The sequence below is a fragment of the Octopus bimaculoides genome, chromosome 3, assembly GCF_046866305.1.
Source record: "Octopus bimaculoides isolate indiv1 chromosome 3, ASM4686630v1, whole genome shotgun sequence".
Taxonomy (NCBI): domain Eukaryota; kingdom Metazoa; phylum Mollusca; class Cephalopoda; order Octopoda; family Octopodidae; genus Octopus; species Octopus bimaculoides.
The window spans coordinates 80,788,169-80,809,415 of record NC_142930.1 but is presented as its reverse complement, the minus strand read 5'-3'; the positions used below and the strand labels follow the sequence as shown (position 1 = coordinate 80,809,415).

The 21,247-nt window shown below is 41.7% G+C and overlaps 1 protein-coding gene across 7 annotated transcripts in view; it reads right to left on the bottom strand.

Moving 5' to 3' along the window:
• The window catches only part of LOC106879385 (uncharacterized), a 173,856-nt gene that overhangs the window by 21,701 nt on the left and 130,908 nt on the right, over window positions 1-21,247 (bottom strand). For all 7 annotated transcript variants that reach the window (XM_089349322.1, XM_089349321.1, XM_052966274.2 and 4 more), the window contains 2 exons: window positions 10,225-10,340; window positions 1,276-1,364 (listed from right to left, as the gene is read on the bottom strand). In XM_089349322.1, coding sequence (XP_089205448.1) covers window positions 1,276-1,364; window positions 10,225-10,340 — 205 coding nt within the window. The remainder of the gene's footprint in view (window positions 1-1,275; window positions 1,365-10,224; window positions 10,341-21,247) is intronic.

Sequence of the window (21,247 nt, the reverse complement as noted above, 5' to 3'; positions counted from 1 at the left end):
CATTTTACTACGACAGTCCCACAAGACAACAACAATGAAACAATGAACTCAGACGAACCACATGACACACGGAACGTCAGACGAATTACATATCTAACAGTCCATATAACAGCTAGACTACAAGAAAGCCTTTGACTCTGTTCCCCACTTATGGATGCTAGAAGTCCTTCAACTTGCTAAAGTTTCAGTGAGCATAGTCAAAGCCAAAGCTGATCTGACTCCATTGTGGAGCACCATCTTGAAATTAAACACAAAGAGTGACTGTATTATCACTGATAGAATACAGTATCACAAAGGCATATTCCAAGGGGACTACTTTTCTGTGATGCTGTTTATATTTTCTGTAAACCCCTTGTCATTCATGTTAAGGAAGTCTGAACGATATCTCACTGGTTCACAAGGAAACAGAAATACCAAAATTAGACACTGTTTCTTCGTAGACAACTTGAAACTTTATGCAAAGAATATGCATGAGACGAAAAAGAGCCTTGATCTAGTTACAACATTCTCAAAGGATGTAGGGTTGGGGTTTGGTCAGGATAAATGTTATATGGTTGTGAAAAGGGGGAAAACTGTAAAGCAGACTAGCAACATCTCCATCGGTGACTTGATTGTTTCCTCTATATCTGACGAGGAATGTTACAGATATCTAGGGGTAGATGAAAACATATCTTACATGCATGCTACCAATATATATATATATATATATATATATATATATATATATATATATATATATATATGCAAATGCAATTGTGTGTGTGTTTGGGATCTTTTCTGTTTGGTTGCACCTGTGGAAATTTTAAAGCTTAGTGAAAATTTTAAAATTTGGTGTATTGATGCAATTTTCCAGACTAAATTTCAGGGGCTAATACACTTTTTCCAGAAATTAAAAAAAAAAAAGTTACAGAGGTTTAAAGTTTAAATTTTTACCCAGTCAGAAAACAGAATTTGGAAGCTGTCATTTTGTGCGTGACAGCACATTTTGCCAACTGTAAACAAATGAAATATTGGCAGAATTCTGTTTTATGCATGCCATATAACCTCTCATAACTCCTTTAATTTTTGGGAATTTACTCTGTATACACACACGCATTTATACATATACATACATAAATACACAATCTGATTCTTTCCCCCTCCATCTACCAAAATCAACTCACAAGGACGACAGACAGACAGACAGACAGTCAGACAAACAGACAGATATCCCAAAGTGTATTTTGTTTTACATGAATTATCTTGAAGGAACATAAAGAATATATTTGCCATTACCTGTTGTTGAACAGATGTGAACACTAATGGTTTAATGTCCATCCCAGACTTTCTTTTCTGAGGTTTACCAGATTTAGATGTTTTTGAGGCTGTAGAGATATACAAAACATAAATAACAAATATTTCTTTCATATACTGTATGTCAGGCTGAATAGTTATACCTAGCATGTCTACCACAACCTTTTTATATAATATGTATTTCAAACATTGTACATACTGCACTATTTATCACACAGTTCACTATACAAGACAATACAACATCATATATTACACAGAATATAAAACTACATGCCACATTGTATATTACACTATATGTAATAGACCACACTATACACTATAAAATACATTATATACTGCAAAATAAGCTATCCACTGCCATTATATTTTATACCACTCTATATATTACACATTACATTTCACCAAATTAGCAGTGGAGGTGGGTGCACTGAAAGCGTAGCTGCTAGAATTAGAATAGCCTGGGCAAAGTTCAGAGAGCTCTTACCTCTGCTGGCGACAAAGGGTTTCTCTCTCAGAGTAAAAGGCAGATTGTATGACGCATGTGTACGAGCAGCCATGCTTCATGGCAGTGAAACATGGGCCGTGACTGCTGAGGACATGCGTAGGCTCGCAAGGAACGAAGCCAGTATGCTCCGATGGATGTGTAATGTCAGTGTGCATACTAGACAGAGTATCAGTACCTTGAGGGAAAAGTTGAACTTACGAAGCATCAGTTGTAGTGTGCAAGAGAGACGACTGCGCTGGTATGGTCATGTAGCGAGAATGGATGAGGATAGCTGTGTGAAAAAGTGTCACACCTTAGCAGTTGAGGGAACCTGTGGAAGAGGTAGGCCCAGGAAGACCTGGGATGAGGTGGTAAGGCATGACCTTCGAACATTGGGCCTCACCGAGGCGATGACTTCTGACCGAGACCTTTGGAAATACACTGTGCGCAAGAAGACCCGGCAAGCCAAGTGAGACCTAAATCTAAGGCCCAGCCAGTCCACTTATGCGTACCTTCCTTCCTTCATTGGACACTAAATTCCACTTGTGAAGACCTGTTGAGGCAAGTGAAATCGAAATCGAGTTAAATTAAAATTGGACACTAAACCCCACTTGCGGAGACCTGTTGAGGCAAGTGAAATAGAAATAGATCATTGCCGTGCCCCTGAACTGGCTTTGTGCGGGGCCGTCATAGGATTTTCGAGCGAGATAGTTGCCAGTGCTCCTGGACTGGCCCATGTGCAGGCAACACATGAAATCTTTCGAGCGGGATCGTTTGCCAGTGCCCCCGGACTGGCTCATGTGCGGGCGACACATGATATCTTTCGTGCGAGATCGTTGCCAGTACCCCTGGACTGGCTCTTGTGCGGGTGACACATGAGGTTTTTTCAAACGAGATCGTTGCCGGTGCCCCTGGACTGGCTCATGTGCGGGTGACACATGAAATCTTTCGAGCGGGATTGTTGCCAGTGTCCCTGGACTGGCTCTTGTGCGGGTGACACATGAAATCTTTCGAGCGGGATCGATGCCAGTGCCCCTGGACTGGCTCATGTGTGGGCGACACATGAAATCTTTCAAGCGAGATCGTTGCCGGTTCCCCTGGGCCGGCTCTTGTGCGGGTGACACATGAGGTTTTTCGAGCGAGATCGTTGCCAGTGCCCCCAGACTGGCTCATGTGCGGGGGACACATGATATCTTTTGAGCGAGATCGTTGCCAGTGCTCCTGGACTGGCTCTCGTGTGGGTGACACATGAAATGTTTCGAGCGGGATCGTTTGCCAGTGCACCCGGACTGGCTCATGTGCGGGCGACACATGAAATCTTTCGAGCGGGATCATTGCCAGTGCCCCCGGACTAGCTCATGTGCGGGCGACACATGATATCTTTCATGCGAGATCGTTGCCTGTGCCCCTGGACTGGCTCTTGTGCGGGTGACACATGAAATCTTTCGAGCGGGATCAATGCCAGTGCCCCTGGATTGGCTCATGTGCGGGCGACACATGAAATCTTTCGAGCGAGATCATTGCCGGTGCCCCTGGGCCGGCTCTTGTGCGGGTGACACATGAGGTTTTTCGAGCGAGATCGTTGCCGGTGCCCCCGGACTGGCTTATGTGCGGGCAACACATGAAATCTTTCAAGCGGGATTGATGCCAGTGCTCCTGGACTGGCTGTTGTGTGGGTGACACATGAAATGTTTCGAGTGGGATCGTTGCCAGTGCCCCTGGACTGGCTCATGTGCGGGCGACACATGAAATCTTTTGAACGGGATCGATGCCAGTGCCCCTGGACTGGCTCATGTGCGGGCGACACATGAAATCTTTCGAGTGGGATCGATGCCAGTGCCCCTGGACTGGCTCATGTGCGGGCGACACATGATATCTTTCGAGCGAGATCGTTGCCAGTGCCCCTGGACTGGCTCTTGTGCGGGTGACACATGAAATGTTTCGAGCGGGATCATTGCCAGTGCCCCTGGACTTGCTCATGTGCGGGCGACACATGAAATCTTTCGAGCGGGATCGTTGCCAGTGCCCCTGGACTGGCTCATGTGCGGGCGGCACATGAAATCTTTCGAGCGGGATCATTGCCAGTGCCCCTGGGCTGGCTCATGTGCGGGCGGCACATGAAATCTTTCGAGCGGGATCGTTGCCAGAGCCCCTGAACTGACTCTTGTGCGGGTGACACATGAAATGTTTTGAGCGGGTTCGTTGCCAGTGCCCCTGGAATGGCTCATGTGCGGGCGACGCCCCTGGGCCGGCTTTTGTGTGGGTGACACATGGGATTTTCAAGCGAGATCGTTGCCGGTGCCCCTGGACTGGCTCATGTGCGGGCGACACATGAAATTTTTCGAGCGAGTCTTGTGCGGGTGACACATGAAATGTTTTGAGCGGGATCGTTTCCAGTGCTCCTGGACTTGCTCATGTGTGGGTGACACATGAAATCTTTCGAGCGAGATCGTTGTCGGTGCCCCTGGGCAGGCTCTTGAGCGGGTGACACATGAAATCTTTCGAGCGGGATCGTTGCCAGTGCCCCTGGACTGGTTCTTGTGCTGGTGACACATGAAATTTCTTCGAGCGAGATCGTCGCCGGTGTCCCTGAACTGGCTCTTGTGTGGGGTTGTTGTAGGATTTTCGAGCGAGATCGTTGCTGGTGCCCCTGGACTGGCTCTTGTGCGGGTGACACATGAGGTTTCTCGAGCGAGATGAGCCTGGCCGTTGCCAGTACCGCTTGACTGGCCTTCGTGCGGGTGACACGTAAAAGCACCCACTACACTCTCTGAGTGGTTGGCGTTAGGAAGGGCATCCAGCTGTAGAAACACTGCCAAATTAGATTGGAGCCTGGTGTAGCCATCCGGTTTCACCAGTCGTCAGTCAAATCGTCCAACCCATGCTAGCATAAAAAGCGGATGTTAAACGATGACGACGACGATGACGATTACACATTACATTATACATTACACACAATACTACGGACACACTACTGCTATACTATACACCCAGTGGCGGATCTACAATATTGGAGCCCCCTTTACAACCAGCAACAGTAGAGTAATATCCAATAAGGGTCAAAAAATTTTCATGCCCTTGCAAGGTACTCCAGCTTGAGGCTCTGATAGCCCAAATGGTAGAGTTGTGATGTGGAATCCTTAAAAATAAGTCTGAAAGTGAGCCCTCTTTCCACCAGAAACGAGGTGTGAGTAATTACCAATATCTTTGTCGATGTGGTTGTTCCATGGCAGATCACTACAAATATTTTCCAGGCTATGTCTTATACTTTTAGAGTTATGGGGGCTAAGAATTAGGGAAGTGTTATATAATGCATGATGCATTATATAACATATGAAAATTACAAAATACACTTTTTTTCTGTTTTTTGTAGCAACAGCTTTGTCATATGACAGATTCCTTGCAATGTCATTTTCTAGAGACAACATGCATAAGGAATTTTATCGTTCTTCAGTCATAGTAGGCTGAAATTCATTTTTTACAAAGGAAAGCTCTGAAGAACTCCTTTCTGCTTCAGAGCTCATAATAGGCTTTGTCATGTACAGCTTATGTGCAGTGGTAATATTAGGTGACACTTCAATTAATTGTTGCTCAGAAATAAGCTGAAGAACTTCTGTGCATTGCATTTTAGATGGTGTTTTCTTCTGTGTTCCAAGATTTCCTAAAGTGTAAATAGTCTTTGAACTGATAACACTCATTTACTGATTCTAATTCTGAATTGTTTATCAATTCTGAGAGAAACTTGAACTTTTTTGCAATCTGCTTATATGGGTCCATCCTCTTGCTTAACTGGATTATCAACCAGTCATAGACTTCATTTAGAACTGCTATCCTAAATTTTTTGGCCCATTTCAAAGAAGCCCTATCACTTGTTCCATCTGTAAATTTCTTTGTAACAATGTGTTTGGAAACATCAGAGTAATTTGAGGTGATATATTCACATAAACCTTTTGCTGCTCCTGATTCAATCCTGTCGGTTGAATTTTCTCATAGTTCTTTAACAAATGAAAGCAAAGATGCTAGCGGAAGGTAACCCTCAAATATATCAGAACCAGGGGTTTGGAGTTTCTTACTTGTTTTGTTAAAACACTCCATAACGTCTTCCCAAACTACTGTTAAAACAGCATATTCCAATTTTACCAACTTATGGTATAAATTCTTTGCATCTCGCTTACATTCAGGCTTCCCTTCTGAGTCTTCAAACATACGTTTGAGAGTTTGTAAAATATCATTATATCCATTTTTAATTGTCTGGACTGCTTCATAGTGCACAGACCATCTAGTTACACTTAAGCTCTTTAGTGAAGAGGCTAGATTGCCCTATGTGTTCAAAATGCCGCATCTTCGAGGAGATTCAAGAAAACATACAACTGCTGCAAGATGCCAAAATAGTCAACAATTTCAGGTACAGTAGACACTGCTTTTACCAAACAAGGTTGAGTGAATGGCTTGCACACGGTACATAGTCTTCATACCTGTTAATGTTTTTAAGAAGTGCTTGTAGCCTTTTCTCCAAGCCCTTCATGTTGGAAGCATTATCATACAACTGACCACATATTTCCAAGTGAAAGTTTATGCTCCTCAGAAATTGTTATTTTGTTGAGGAAGGTCATGGATGAATACTTTTCTATTGGCAAAATTGCTAAAAATCTCTCACGGGGTTTTCATTATAATAGTATTGAACCACACATATTGACCAGCTGGTCAACATGTGTCATGTCAGGTATAAAGTCAACAATAATTGAGTAGTATTTGATGTCTAGGTTGTTGATCTGATTCACCACTTCATATTTCATATGTTTTCCTATGATTTCCATCAATTCTTCATACACAGATTTGGATAGGTAAGTAATATTTACTTTTTCATTTTTACATTTCTCTAAGTGTTCATGTAAAAATGGGTCAAACTCTGCAATAAGCACTATGGCCCCCTTGAAATTTCCATTGTGTGGGGAGCCCCACTTTTCCTCATGACCTCTAAATGCTAAACCTCTTTCACTTAAGAACTTTATAACTGCTACAACTGTTTTTAGTACTTCAAAATAGTTCTGCATGTTTTTTCTCAGCTGTTCCTCAAATTGCTGATCCACAGTGGTTTTGTTTGACTTTCATGTTAGCCAGCTCAACATCGCCCTGTTATTTTTCGTAATGTCTGCATGATTTTCTAGAGTTCTGAGTATATTCATCCAATCAGAAAACCCTTCTGTTGTAAGTGATATTTGGCATTTAGAAAAGAGTTTGCTCTTTGAGTAAACTAACCAGGATCTCATAACAGTCTTACCATTTTTCAATCTTTTTTTCAAAGTACCTGTTTGAGAAACTTTGATTTTGCTGTTTGTAAATCTTGTTGGATTTAGTATATACATTATCTGTATATATATAAAAAAAACAAAGAAACTGATGTCTTGCATTAACCAGTTTTGTATTAAATCATTATCAATTGTTATGAGCCAGTTTGCTAGGTCACTGTATTCTCTGAAATCACTAAATTTGCTTCCTGTTTCTGCTCTCTCTTTTCTCAAAGTTCTTGACTAATGTGATCATCATCTGCATCAAAAGTGTCAACAGTAGGTTGATTATTGCTAAACAGAGCACTCGTTCTTTGTACCCTATCATTGGCTTCACTGGTTCTTGTATGGGTTGTTTCAGTTGCAGGCGATGACAAACTTTTACTTGACATTGTAAAATAGTTTGATAGTTTTTGACATTTAGAAATTTCATTAGATTGCTTTTCATTGAGTTGGCGTTTCTGGTTTCTGCTTAAGTACTTTCTGGAAGATATTGCTATTCCTCTTGGAGCCTAGACCTCTGTGAAAAAAAATTAAGGTAATATTTTCATTAACCACAGTGAGTCAGAGATCGATCAAGATAAGGGTCCACAACTTAATATATAATCATAAATGAAGAATTGTTCATTTTGTTCAAGGTGATATTCAAACAATTTTTTAAGTAGAAAAAATGCTTTGTTACTGAACAGATTGTAAGTCCAAAATTAGGAGGCAAACCCTTTCATTGGTCATTAAATAATGGTGTGAAAATAAGAATTCTTATCTCTACTATGCTGATGTAGTAGAAGACATATTTGACAATGGGAGGGACAGGGCCGAAGTTTCCAAAATAATTCAAATAAAGTGAATTATCTGCGAGTCATTTCTACTTTTATTTTTTATGCTATTCCACACTGGCAGAAACATCAGGTGAACAACTCATAGTTAGACACTGTGTGTCTAGACTCAGCGTAGGAGTATGATATGACGTCCACTAAGACTGGTAACAGTAATCTGCATGGCAAAATACAAAAACAAAAAAAAAACATTGACGGAATGAAAAAATTAAGTTGAATCAGAGGGGCCCCTCTGGGATTAGGAGCCCTGAAACTTAAGCTTCATTAGTTTTATGGTAGATTCACCACTGTATACACCATAGAATATATATTACATGTTACAGTAATATGCAACACTACATGTTGCATATTACGCACTACATAATACACTACATGAGACAATATATACTATATCGTAAGGTAGCAAGCTGGCAGAAATGTTAGCACACTGGGCGAAATGCTTAGCGGTATTTCATCTGTCTTTATGTTCTGACTTCAAATTCTGCCAAGGTCAACTTTGCCTTTCATCCTTTCGGGATGGATAAATTAAGTACCAGTTGTGTACTGGGGTCGATCTAATTGACTGGCCCCCTCCCTAAAAATTTAGGGCCTTGTACCTAGAGTAGAAAAGAATGTATACTAATTTCTAGAGCAGTGGTTCTCAGCTAGGATCCATACAGAACTTTTTGGGGTCCACATAACAAAATAGTAAATTAAGGTGTTTTAAGGGCTCCTAAAAAATTTTGCTTTAGCTGTATGTAGTGATATGTATTGCAAGAAACAGCTTGGTTTATTTTTTTATTTTACATAGATTGTAGGATATAGATATAGATATTACATAGATATAGGCGTAGGAGTGGCTGTGTGGTAAGTAGCTTGCTTACCAGCCACATGGTTCCAGGTTCAGTCCCACTGCATGGCACCTTGGGCAAGTGTCTTCTATTATAGCCTCAGGCTGACCAAAGCCTTGTGAGTGGATTTGGTAGACGGAAACTGAAAGAAGCCCGTCGTATATATATGTATATGTATATATATATGTGTGTGTGTATATGTTTGTGTGTCTGTGTTTGTCCCCCCAACATCGCTTGACAACCGATGCTGGTGTGTTTACGTCCCCATAACTTAGTGGTTCGGCAAAAAAGATCGATAGAATAAGTACTAGGCTTACAAAGAATAAGTCCTGAGGTCGATTTGCTCGACTAAAGGCAGTGATCCAGCATGGCCACAGTCAAATGACTGAAACAATTAAAAGAGTTAAAGAGTAAGATCAACCTACACAAGATAATGTGTGATTTTGAAAGAAGTTTCTATAAAACTAATTTTTAAATATTAAATGGCTATGGGGGTCCACCAGAATGAATTAGTAATCAAAGGGGTCCATAGATAAAAAATGGTTGAGAACTCCTGCTCTAGATTGTAAGAAGGAGAAAGAGAAGTAATCCCAATCTTAGATAAGCACTGACAATAGTAGTAGTTAAAACAACACAACTCAACAGTGGTTTAAGTGGGATAGTAAGTTACCCTCTGAGGCACAAGTCCAAGTCCACGCAAGGTTGTTTGTGAAAGGCCATCAGTCACCCATGCATACCAGCCTCCCCTCTCCACACCACTGATGTTATCCAAGGCAAAGACCAATACAGCTTGGCACCAGTGATGTTGCAACTCATTTCTGTAGCTGAGTTAACAGGAGCAATGTGAAATAAAGTGTCTTGCTCAAGAGCACAACACACAGCCCGGTCCAGGAATCGAACTCACAACCTCACGATCGTAAGCTCAACACTCTAACCACTGAGCCATGTGCCTTCACATAGTGAGTAGAGCTTTATAAAACACATTTTCCATTTGTTTGGATGCATTCACATATCTGTTGAGGTTGGCCAGCCCTCAAGGAGTAAACCTTTGATCAAAGATGGTCCAGTAGTTAGACTCCTATCTTCTTTATAGACAAAATGTATTTAGAATTACCTTATCCAATGTGTTATTGTTGTTTAATCTCTGACCACCTATGATTGGGCTGACATGTGGTTAAAAGTCATTCCAGCAGGGACAATCTCTGCTTTTTACTTAGATACAATGTATCAAGGAAAACATCATCTAACATATCCTGTTTAAAAAGACTTGAGAGCATGGTGAGATTTGGTGAGAGAGAGATTTGGTTATTATTCCTGGCAGGTCAAGTGACACAATACAGCATTTTCATTGACTGGATGTGTGTGTGTGTGTATGTGTGTGTGTGTGTGTGTGTTTGTGTGTGTGTGTGTGTGTGTGTGTGTGTGTGTGTGTGTGTGTGTGTGTGTGTGTACACATATATGCATTTTTGGTACAAGACTATCTTTTTACTTACAGGTTGATCGCTTCTTTGTCCTCAGTTTAGGTGGTGGCACTAATGCAGTGGATATCGGCTCCCTTTGATAGCTTAGGACACTGCTGTAGGGTCTGTTAACTGGAAAGGGCTTCCAACTGTGAACATCAAGAAAAACTAACATGAAAAATATGCTAGCACTAGCTTAACTATTATTTTTCAGACTGATGGCTATCCTCAATTATTATATTGACTCAATGATTCATTGATAATTAATTTGGTATGCTAGGAAGGTTAGACTTTGATGAGGAGGTCAAAATAGGATTAAAACAACATATCTGGAGTTGTCTCCCATATTTGCTGGGGTAGGAGAAGGAATGAAAATAATATCAACCATTAAGCAACATTGTCTTTTCCACACCACATATTCATTTATTTCTAATTCTTTTATAATTTTCCCTGCATAATTATTGTATCTTTTGATAGTTTGATTCTTTACACCACTTAAAAAAAAGTCAAGTGTGATTCTAACTTCATGGAAACTGATAAGACCTAGTTACATTGAAATAAGGATTCTTCAATTGTAAAAAGGTCTTAAAGTGACAATGGAGATTACACACACCAATTTGAGACAGAAAAGATCAACATGTCTGTTGACAAGAGACAAACCATGAGCCTATCTCCCTTGTTGTTAGTTAGTTGATCTATCTTCTCTCCAGATAGAGCTTACAATATTTAAAACCTTAGTAGTTAATTCAAAGCCTAGAAATATTTTCATTCATATGCTTCATGGTGTCATCATCATCATCATCATCACTGTCATGACAATGTTAACTTTTATTTTATGCAGGAGATAAACAACTGCTACTGCTGTCCAAGTGACCTCAATGCAAAGACATGCAGTGACAAATACACATACACATACACAACTCTCACACACACATCTGCGTTTTATATTGTTACTGCAATAGTTCCTGTTCCTCAGAGCTGGCTGGTTTCAAACCTCCTCTTTTAGGCTAACCCAATCCACTTGTCTCTCCAGTTTCTCACCCATGTTGAGCTCCACCACCACTACTACCATGCTATACTAACCACTGTATTCAGTCTTTCTTTTCTAGAATTTTTGGCCCTGGGAGTCTCTTCCCTGCTTATAACTTTCCAGCAGGTGTTGACCTGAAACAGTTTAAATAAACATTAATGGCATGAAATTCACCAGTCGCAGAGAGCCTGCAAAATTCAGAGGCACTACCTCTTACTCCAGACTCAGCAAGTAAAAAAAAATGCAACAGAATTCTGTACAGTTTCTGTCAATCAAATTTCACTTACATTGCATGGTCAGCTCAAGGTCATTATAGAAGACACTTTCCCAAGGTACTACACCTAGGGATGCTTGTTGAGAAAAACAACTAATAAAATGGGTACTAATATAGTTAATGATGTAAGTCAAGACATTCTATTTCATTTAAATTTTACTTGTAGTGATGAAGAAAAAAATGATTATCTCATTAATTTTGATCAAGAGCGGTAGGGGAGGCAGCTCTGAAATTTAAAACTAATCTGACTGAGAGAATATTTTTTTTCCTCAAAATGCATTGCAGCTGATGAGATTTTAATTAGTTCATTATCATTATCTTGCTTTAGACCCATGTGGCCTCACTTGGAGTAATAACATTAATATTTTTCAGAGCAAGGCTGGAAATGCTTGCTTGCATGTGTGGTCTGTTTCCTTTTTTACATTTTAGGGTTAGAGTTTGGTTTCTAAGAAAACTAAGCTCCATCACTGGAATTCAGATTTAAAGAGTTACATGAAGAACGTTTGAGTAGTCTTTCATACATTCATTCTCTGCTTACAGATTGAATTAGCCCAGTATCTAAAGAATATTGGTTAGACAGTTAATAGGTGAAAACAGATGTAAATTTATAATCAGGATAGAGAAGCTGTAGTTTTGAAGCAATTGGCCATAAAAGTTTTCTTCCTCACTGAATGTGAATGGAATGTTCACATCAGCAGGACAGCTGACCTCCACAACAGTACATACATTTTGTTTCCTGTCCAAACAATCATATCAGGCTTCTTATGTTTGCATTTTGCAGAACATTTGATGGGTATGTTCCACAAATGTCCTTATTGTTGGAGTGTGTAATTGTACTCAACAACATAGATATTTTCTTTATTTACCCCAAGGCAGTCCTTGTTATTAATGATATAATATATCAGGCTGAGTAAAAAGTAAGCAATGTTTTGAAACATAAAATTCATCACAATATATTTCAACAATGTGGAAATTCTATTCATCAAGGTAAGTACCATTACAATCAACACATTTTTCCAATGAGTAACAAGTTTGTTTATTCCAGTAACATAAAAATCTGGAGTTCTGGAGCTCTTTCAACGCACTTTCAGCATCGGTTTGATTTTTGAAATCCTTGTTTCACAAGAAACCATCAAGGTGCTTGAAAAAGTGGTAGTCAATAGGAGAAAGGTCTGGAGAATAAGCTGGGTGGGGAAGAACTTCGTTGGCAAGTTCCCTCAACTTTTAGAGCATCATTAGTGAAATGTGTGGTTGAGCATTGCCATGAAGAATGATTGGCCTTCTTAGGTTGACCAATCTGAGATGGAGAAGTTGCAGATTTTCATTCATTTTGGCAATTTCATGGCAATATGTTTCTTCAGTAATGGTTTTTCTGGGTTTTAAGAAGTTATAGTGGATGAATCCAACAATAAATCACCAAAAAGTCACCATAACTTTCTTTTTGAAGAGCTTGGGTTTAGGGAAGGTTTTCAGTGCTTCATTTTGGTCTAACCACTGCGAAGAATGTTTTTTTTTTATTATTGTACAGAATCCACTTTTCATCACAAGTTACAATATGATTGAGAAATGGATTGGTCTAGTTACAGAGAAGAAGCAATGAACAAATTTCATATTTGCACATTTTCTGATTTTCATTCAAATCGTGTGGTACCCATTTGTCAAGCTTTTTTGATTTTCTGATCGCATGCAAATGGTTGCAGGCAGTATTCTGACTAACTTTAAGTTCTTTTGTCAGTTCTCGAGTGATTTCATGCAGTTTTTTCTCAATGATGGTCTTTAATTGACTGTCACCAATGACAGATGTGTGTCCTCTACATTCATGATCTTCAAGGCTCAGGTCTCCACTGTGAAATGGTTTAAACCATTTTCGAGCTGACCACTCACTGGTCATTTCTTCATCAGATGTTTTGTTGATGTCTCAAGCAGTTTCAGCTGCTTTACGTCCATTTTTGAAATTGAATAACAGAATTGCTCAAATATCACATTTTGACAGCTTCATTTCAGATGATTGTAACAATAGTGCAAAAAATATCAATGTTAATTTATCGATGCATTTGGGCAAGTCTATGTCTGTATTATCAGAAAATTGCAAAAAAAAAAAAAATGTTTAAAAGCATTCACAATTCTGCAAAAATCCAGTTCAAATTATTCATGGTTCAAAATGTTGCTTACTTTTTACTCAACCTGATATATCATACAGTTCTATATTTAAGAGATGAGGAATTATTTACATTATTTACATTATTTACATTTGACGGATATTCGTCCTCATCTTGTTTGTTGTTAACACAACGTTTTGACTGATATACCCTCCAGCCTTCGTCAGGTGTCTTGGGGAAATTTCGAACCTGGGTTCTCATTCCTATCGATGTTACTATTATTATATTATTATTATTATTACTATTATTAATCAGGTCACTGCCGTGAATCGAACTCGGAACCTTGGGGTTAGTAGCCCTCGCTCTTAACCGCTACGCCATATGCCCGTGGGCAATTATGGGGTGAATTTTAAGGCTTATAAATCTATTATTTTTCTATCCTTCCTCAATACCGGTTCCCATATGCTATTCATATCTGCACTCGGTCTGCTTAGGAGGTTGTTGTGTCCTAGCATATGTGCTGCTTCTTTTAGTTTTCGTATTTTCCAGTGTTGTTCCCTGTCTATTATTTTAACTTCATCCCACAGGGGGAGGTGGTTTCCATTTTTCCATACATGATCAGCTATACCCGATTTATCAATATCTTCTTGTGTCACAGCTTTGCGATGTTCTTCTACCCTTATTTTGAGGGGGCGACATGTTTCGCCTTTGTATAACCTACCACAGCTGCATAGGATGGAGTACACGCAGTTTTTGGTCATATTCTCTTCTGTTGGTGGTTTTATGAAACCAATAAACTGTCTACAGTCTGTCTACCCTATGTGAAAGGCCTCTCGGAAAAGATACAAAAGATATGCGGCCCATATGACATCAGGGCAGTATTCAAGAGCAATACAACACTTCGCAAATATCTCCTTCGGGTAAAACCACCAACAGAAGAGAATATGACCAAAAACTGCGTGTACTCCAACCTATGCAGCTGTGGTTGGTTATACAAAGGCGAAACATGTCGCCCCCTCAAAATAAGGGTAGAAGAACATCGCAAAGCTGTGACACAAGGAGATATTGATAAATCGGGTATAGCTGATCATGTATGGAAAAATGGAAACCACCTCCTCCTGTGGGATGAAGTTAAAATAATAGACAGGGAACAACACTGGAAAATATGAAAACTAAAAGAAGCAGCACATATGCTAGGACACAACAACCTCCTAAGCAGACCGAGTGCAGATATGAATAGCATATGGGAACCGGTATTGAGGAAGGATAGAAAAATAATAGATTTATAAGCCTTAAAATTCACCCCATAATTGCCCACGGGCATATGGCGTAGTGGTTAAGAGCGCGGGCTACTAACCCCAAGGTTCCGAGTTCGATTCACGGCAGCGACCTGATTAATAATAGTACTAATAATAATAATATAATAATAGTAACATCGATAGGAATGAGAACCCAGGTTCGAAATTTCCCCAAGACACCTGACGAAGGCTGGAGGGTATCTCAGCTGAAACGTTGTGTTAACAACAAACAAGATGAGGACGAATATCCGGCAAATGTAAATAATGTAAATAATCTGATATATCAGTATCAAGTCATACTGCATACAAATATAGGACTTGATTGATATTTTCATGCAACTAATGTGTAATATCTTCTACAGGCATCTGGCATAGTTAACATTTTCAATTGCATTACAATGGGGCAAGTTTTGGGAATTCACCATTCCTTTGTTCAACAGGTATTTTGTCATGTATTTTTATTTATTTATTTATTTACGGCCTCAAACATCTCAATACCTTGCGCTTTAGTTTTGTCCCTTATTATTTATCTTGTTTCTCTCCATGAAATTCAATTGAATTCAGTTGTTGTCTTAAATTCATGCTTATTCATTTTCTAAGCTTCCTAAATTCATGCTACGTTATATTCTAATCACCCAGAATTCATTGCTCTTTTAAAAAATTACGATTTATGCATTGTTGTCTCTCAAATATTTAAAATCTACAATTAAGAGCCCTCTCTACTCGCTGGCGGTACCTACCCACCACCACTACCCATTTTCCTTTATTCAAAAATTCTTATCGCTCCTTAAATTATGGCTTTTAAGTGTTGATTTCTCAGCCCAAGAATTACAGCGTGATGTGCTGCTTGACTGGTCCCCCCTCTCTCTCTCTCTCTCTCTTTATATATATATATGATGATGATGATGATGATGATCTTTTCTCCCGCCATGCCTCTGTCTACCCCTCCATCCTCTCTCTCTCCCCTTCGTAGTTTTTCCTTTAAGGTCTTCAGGTTCTGGCTATATATAAATGAGAAACCCATTCTAAATTATCTCGCTGACGTACTACGACGAAATACCCAAGATGCAGATAAGATAGAGATTTTTATTTATTTACGGCCTCAAACATCTCAATACCTTGCGCTTTAGTTTTGTCCCTTATTATTTATCTTGTTTCTCTCCATGAAATTCAATTGAATTCAGTTGTTGTCTTAAATTCATGCTTATTCATTTTCTAAGCTTCCTAAATTCATGCTACGTTATATTCTAATCACCCAGAATTCATTGCTCTTTTAAAAAATTACGATTTATGCATTGTTGTCTCTCAAATATTTAAAATCTACAATTAAGAGCCCTCTCTACTCGCTGGCGGTACCTACCCACCACCACTACCCATTTTCCTTTATTCAAAAATTCTTATTGCTCCTTAAAATTATGGCTTTTAAGTGTTGATTTCTCAGCCCAAGAATTACAGCGTGATGTGCTGCTTGACTGGTCCCCCCTCTCTCTCTCTCTCTCTCTTTATATATATATATGATGATGATGATGATGATGATCTTTTCTCCCGCCATGCCTCTGTCTACCCCTCCATCCTCTCTCTCTCCCCTTCGTAGTTTTTCCTTTAAGGTCTTCAGGTTCTGGCTATATATAAATGAGAAACCCATTCTAAATTATCTCGCTGACGTACTACGACGAAATACCCAAGATGCAGATAAGATAGAGATTTTTATTTATTTACGGCCTCAAACATCTCAATACCTTGCGCTTTAGTTTTGTCCCTTATTATTTATCTTGTTTCTCTCCATGAAATTCAATTGAATTCAGTTGTTGTCTTAAATTCATGCTTATTCATTTTCTAAGCTTCCTAAATTCATGCTACGTTATATTCTAATCACCCAGAATTCATTGCTCTTTTAAAAAATTACGATTTATGCATTGTTGTCTCTCAAATATTTAAAATCTACAATTAAGAGCCCTCTCTACTCGCTGGCGGTAACCCGCCCTCCCACCCCCTCCACCGGAAGTTCATTCGTCTGTCATCCCACCCCCTCCACCGGAAGTTCATTCCTCTGTCATCCCACCCCCTCCACCGGAAGTTCATTCCTCTGTCATCCCACCCCCTCCACCGGAAGTTCATTCCTCTGTCATCCCACCCCCTCCACCGGAAGTTCATTCCTCTGCCATCCCACCCCCTCCACCGGAAGTTCATTCCTCTGTCATCCCACCCCCTCCACCGGAAGTTCATTCCTCTGTCATCCCACCCCCTCCACCGGAAGTTCATTCCTCTGTCATCCCACCCCCTCCACCGGAAGTTCATTCCTCTGACATCCCACCCCCTCCACCGGAAGTTCATTCCTCTGTCATCCCACCCCTCCACCGGAAGTTCATTCCTCTGTCATCCCACCCCTCCACCGGAAGTTCATTCCTCTGTCATCCCACCCCCTCCAGCGGAAGTTCATTCCTCTGTCATCCCACCCCCTCCACCGGAAGTTCATTTCTCTGTCATCCCGCCCCCTCCACCGGAAGTTCATTCCTCTGTCATCCCACCCCCTCCACCGGAAGTTCATTCCTCTGTCATCCCACCCCTCCACCGGAAGTTCATTCCTCTGTCATCCCACCCCCTCCACCGGAAGTTCATTCCTCTGTCATCCCACCCCCTCCACCGGAAGTTCATTCCTCTGTCATCCCGCCCCCTCCACCGGAAGTTCATCCCTTTGTCATCCTGTCAACCTCGGCTGTCTCCCGGAACCCATCTAGTGGCCTTGGCCATCCTCTCCCCTACCTTTGGGTAGCGCATTAAGGTTGAGAAATGTTTGCAGGTTGTAGGTAATGTTTTGCTTATGAATTCTTCCAATTGCAAGTTTTCTTTTCAGGTACACGACACTGCTTTTCCTCTTCCCAGGCTACAGGCCCACACCCCCAACACCCATACTGTTAGGATTGGCACTCTCAACGTCGGCACGCTGAAAGGTAGATCTGGTGAAATTGTTGAGATGCTTGAACGGAGATGCGTAGATATGTGCTGCATCCAGGAAGTAAGATGGAGAGGAGGTTCTGCAAGGTTCCTCACAGGCAAAGAACACAGGTACAAGATTTTCTGGGCAGGGAACACTGACGGGGTCGGGGGCGTAGGAATACTTCTAGCGGAGAAATGGGTGGATAAGGTAATCGAGGTCGTTAGAGTAAGTGACAGAGTACTTAAGATCAGACTAGTGCTTCATCATAGATTAGCTACTGTCATCTCAGCCTATGCACCTCAACCTGGGCTACCAGATGGTCTGAAAGACCAATTCTATGACACCCTCTTGCAAACTACCTCGTCGACGAGTGACAGGGACCTTCTCTTTGTGGCTGGAGACTTCAACGGTCATGTCGGACGTCGTGCTGGGGGCTTCCATGGCATACATGGAGGCTATGGCTTCGGTTCCCGCAACGAGGAGGGAACCAGACTGCTGGAGTTCTGTGATGCAACCAATCTTATGGTCTGCAATACCAACTTCAGGAAACCTGCCAGTCACCTAGTCACCTACCGCTCCGGCAGACACTCTAGCGAAATCGACTACATCCTCGCCAGAAATAGGGAAAGAGGGCGGCTTATAAATGCCAAAACCTACCCTGGCGAAGAATGTACCCCACAACATAGATTAGTAGTTAGCGACTTTGGGATCAAGGCAAAATGGGTGCCCAGAATTAGACAGGCTTGGAGAAGAAGGGTGTGGAAGCTTAAAGACCCTGCAAACGGACAGAGACTTAGAGACAAGTTACTTGAAGCATTTAACGAAATAGAAGGGGATATAGCATCATACAACGTGGAAGACAATTGGAGATTTCTGCGGGACAACCTGTTGAAAGCCACCGACCAGATTTGTGGGTGGTGTAAGGTCCCCTCCCAACCCAGAGTAACGTGGTGGTGGAACAAGGAGGTAGACAGGGCTATTAGACAAAAGAAACAAGCTTGGAAGGACTGGAAGAACGGTGGTAGCAGGGAATTGTACCAATGTGCCAGAAGGGAGGCTAGGCGACAGGTTTATTTAGCCAGAGGGGAAGCAGATAAGGAAAGATTTGCCAATGTTCTGCGCCGTGAGGACCAAAGACTCGAGGTATTTCGGGTTGCAAGACAGTGTAGGAGAGAGAATAGTGATGTTGTAGGAGAGAAATGTGTTCGCATGGATGATGGTACGCTTGCATTAAATGAGGATGCAAAGAAAGAGGTCTGGAGATGCCACTACGATAGATTGCTTAATAAAGAGAATGAATGGGAGAAAGAGAGCCTGCCTTATGTCGACCCAATAGAGGGACCAGCTATCCGAGTTGATAGTACCAGGGTAGATAAAGCAATTAAGAGTATGAAGACCGGGAAAGCCCCCGGCCCATCAGGAATCACTGCAGAGATGCTCAAAATATCTGGCAGTGTTGGCTATAGCCTAGTCACCCGTATTACGAACCAGGTGATACACGAAGGAGTCATACCCTATGACTGGTGTAGCAGCATCATAGTCAACTGCTACAAAGGTAAAGGGGACGCTTTAGATACAAATAATTACAGAGGCATCAAGCTGTTAGATCAGGTTATGAAAGTTACAGAGAGGGTCATAGCCCAACTAATTAGGGAGCGAATCAATTTAGATGAGATGCAGTTTGGGTTCGTGCCAGGTAAAAGCACTACTGATGCCTTATTTCTAGTGAGACAGTTGCAAGAGAAATACCTAGCCAAGGATAAACCTCTGTTCCTGGCTTTCGTTGACATGGAGAAAGCCTTTGACAGGGTCCCCCGATCCCTTATCTGGTGGTCAATGAGGAAACTTGGGATAGAAGAATGGCTAGTGAGAGCTGTGCGAGCCATGTACAGAGATGCGGCCAGTAAGGTGAGGGTTGGAAATGAGTACAGCAATGAATTCCGGGTAGAGGTAGGGGTCCACCAAGGTTCCGTCCTCAGCCCCCTATTATTTACCATAGTCCTCCAGGCAATCACAGAGGAGTTCAAGACAGGTTGCCCCTGGGAGCTCCTCTATGCTGATGACCTTGCCCTAATTGCGGAGTCACTATCAGAACTAGAGGAGAAGTTTCAGGTGTGGAAGCAAGGTCTAGAATTGAAGGGCCTTAGAGTCAACCTAGCTAAAACCAAAATCCTAATAAGTAGGAAGGTAGATAAAACACAAACCCCTTCAGGTAGATGCCCCTGCTCAGTATGTAGAAAAGGAGTAGGTAGTAACTCTATAAGATGTACCCGGTGCAAGCTATGGACACATAAGAGGTGCAGCAACATCAAAGGCAGGTTAACTAGCAAGTTAGTTTTTGTTTGTGGCAGATGTTCAGGTGCAATAAAGACTGCAAACAAACAGGAAACAACTTCTATCTCATTCCAGGGTGAAAAACTAGAGGTAGTCGATAGCTTCCGCTATCTGGGCGACCAAGTTAGTAGTGGGGGTGGGTGCGCTGAAAGTGTAGCTGCTAGAATAAGAATAGCCTGGGCAAAGTTTAGAGAGCTCTTACCCCTGCTGGCGACAAAGGGACTCTCACTCAGAGTAAAAGGCAGACTGTATGACGCATGCGTACGAACAACCATGCTACATGGCAGTGAAACATGGGCTGTAACTGCTGAGGACATACGTAAGCTCGCAAGGAATGAAGCCAGTATGCTCCGTTGGATGTGTAATGTCAATGTGAATACCCGTCAGAGTGTAAGTATCTTGAGAGAAAAGCTGAACATTAGAAGCATCAGTTGTGGCGTGCAAGAGAGACGATTGCGCTGGTATGGACATGTGGTGAGAATGGAGGAGGATAGCTGCGTGAAAAAGTGCCACACCCTAACAGTTGAGGGAACCCGTGGAAGAGGTAGGCCCAGGAAGACCTGGGCTGAGGTGGTGAGGCAAGACCTTCGTACATTGGGCCTCACCGAGGCGATGACTACGGATCGAGACCTTTGGAAATGTGCTGTGCGTGAGAAGACCCGGCAAGCCAAGTAAGATCGTTGCCAGTGCCCCTGGACTGGTTCTTGTGCGGGTGGCACATGAGATGCACCATTTTGAGCGTGGCCGTTGCCAGTACCGCCTGACTGGCTCCTGTAGGATTTTCGAGCGAGATCGTTGCCAGTGCCCCTGGACTGGCTTGTGCGGGTGGCACATAAAAGACACCATTTCGAGCGTGGCCGTTTTCGTGCGGGTGACACGTAAAAGCACCCACTACACTCTCTGAGTGGTTGGCGTTAGGAAGGGCATCCAGCTGTAGAAACTCTGCCAAATCAGACTGGAGCCTGGTGTTGCCATCCGGTTTCACCAGTCCTCAGTCAAATCGTCCAACCCATGCTAGCATGGAAAGCGGACGTTAAACGATGATGATGATGATGATGATGATGGCTGCACATGTATGTGTGA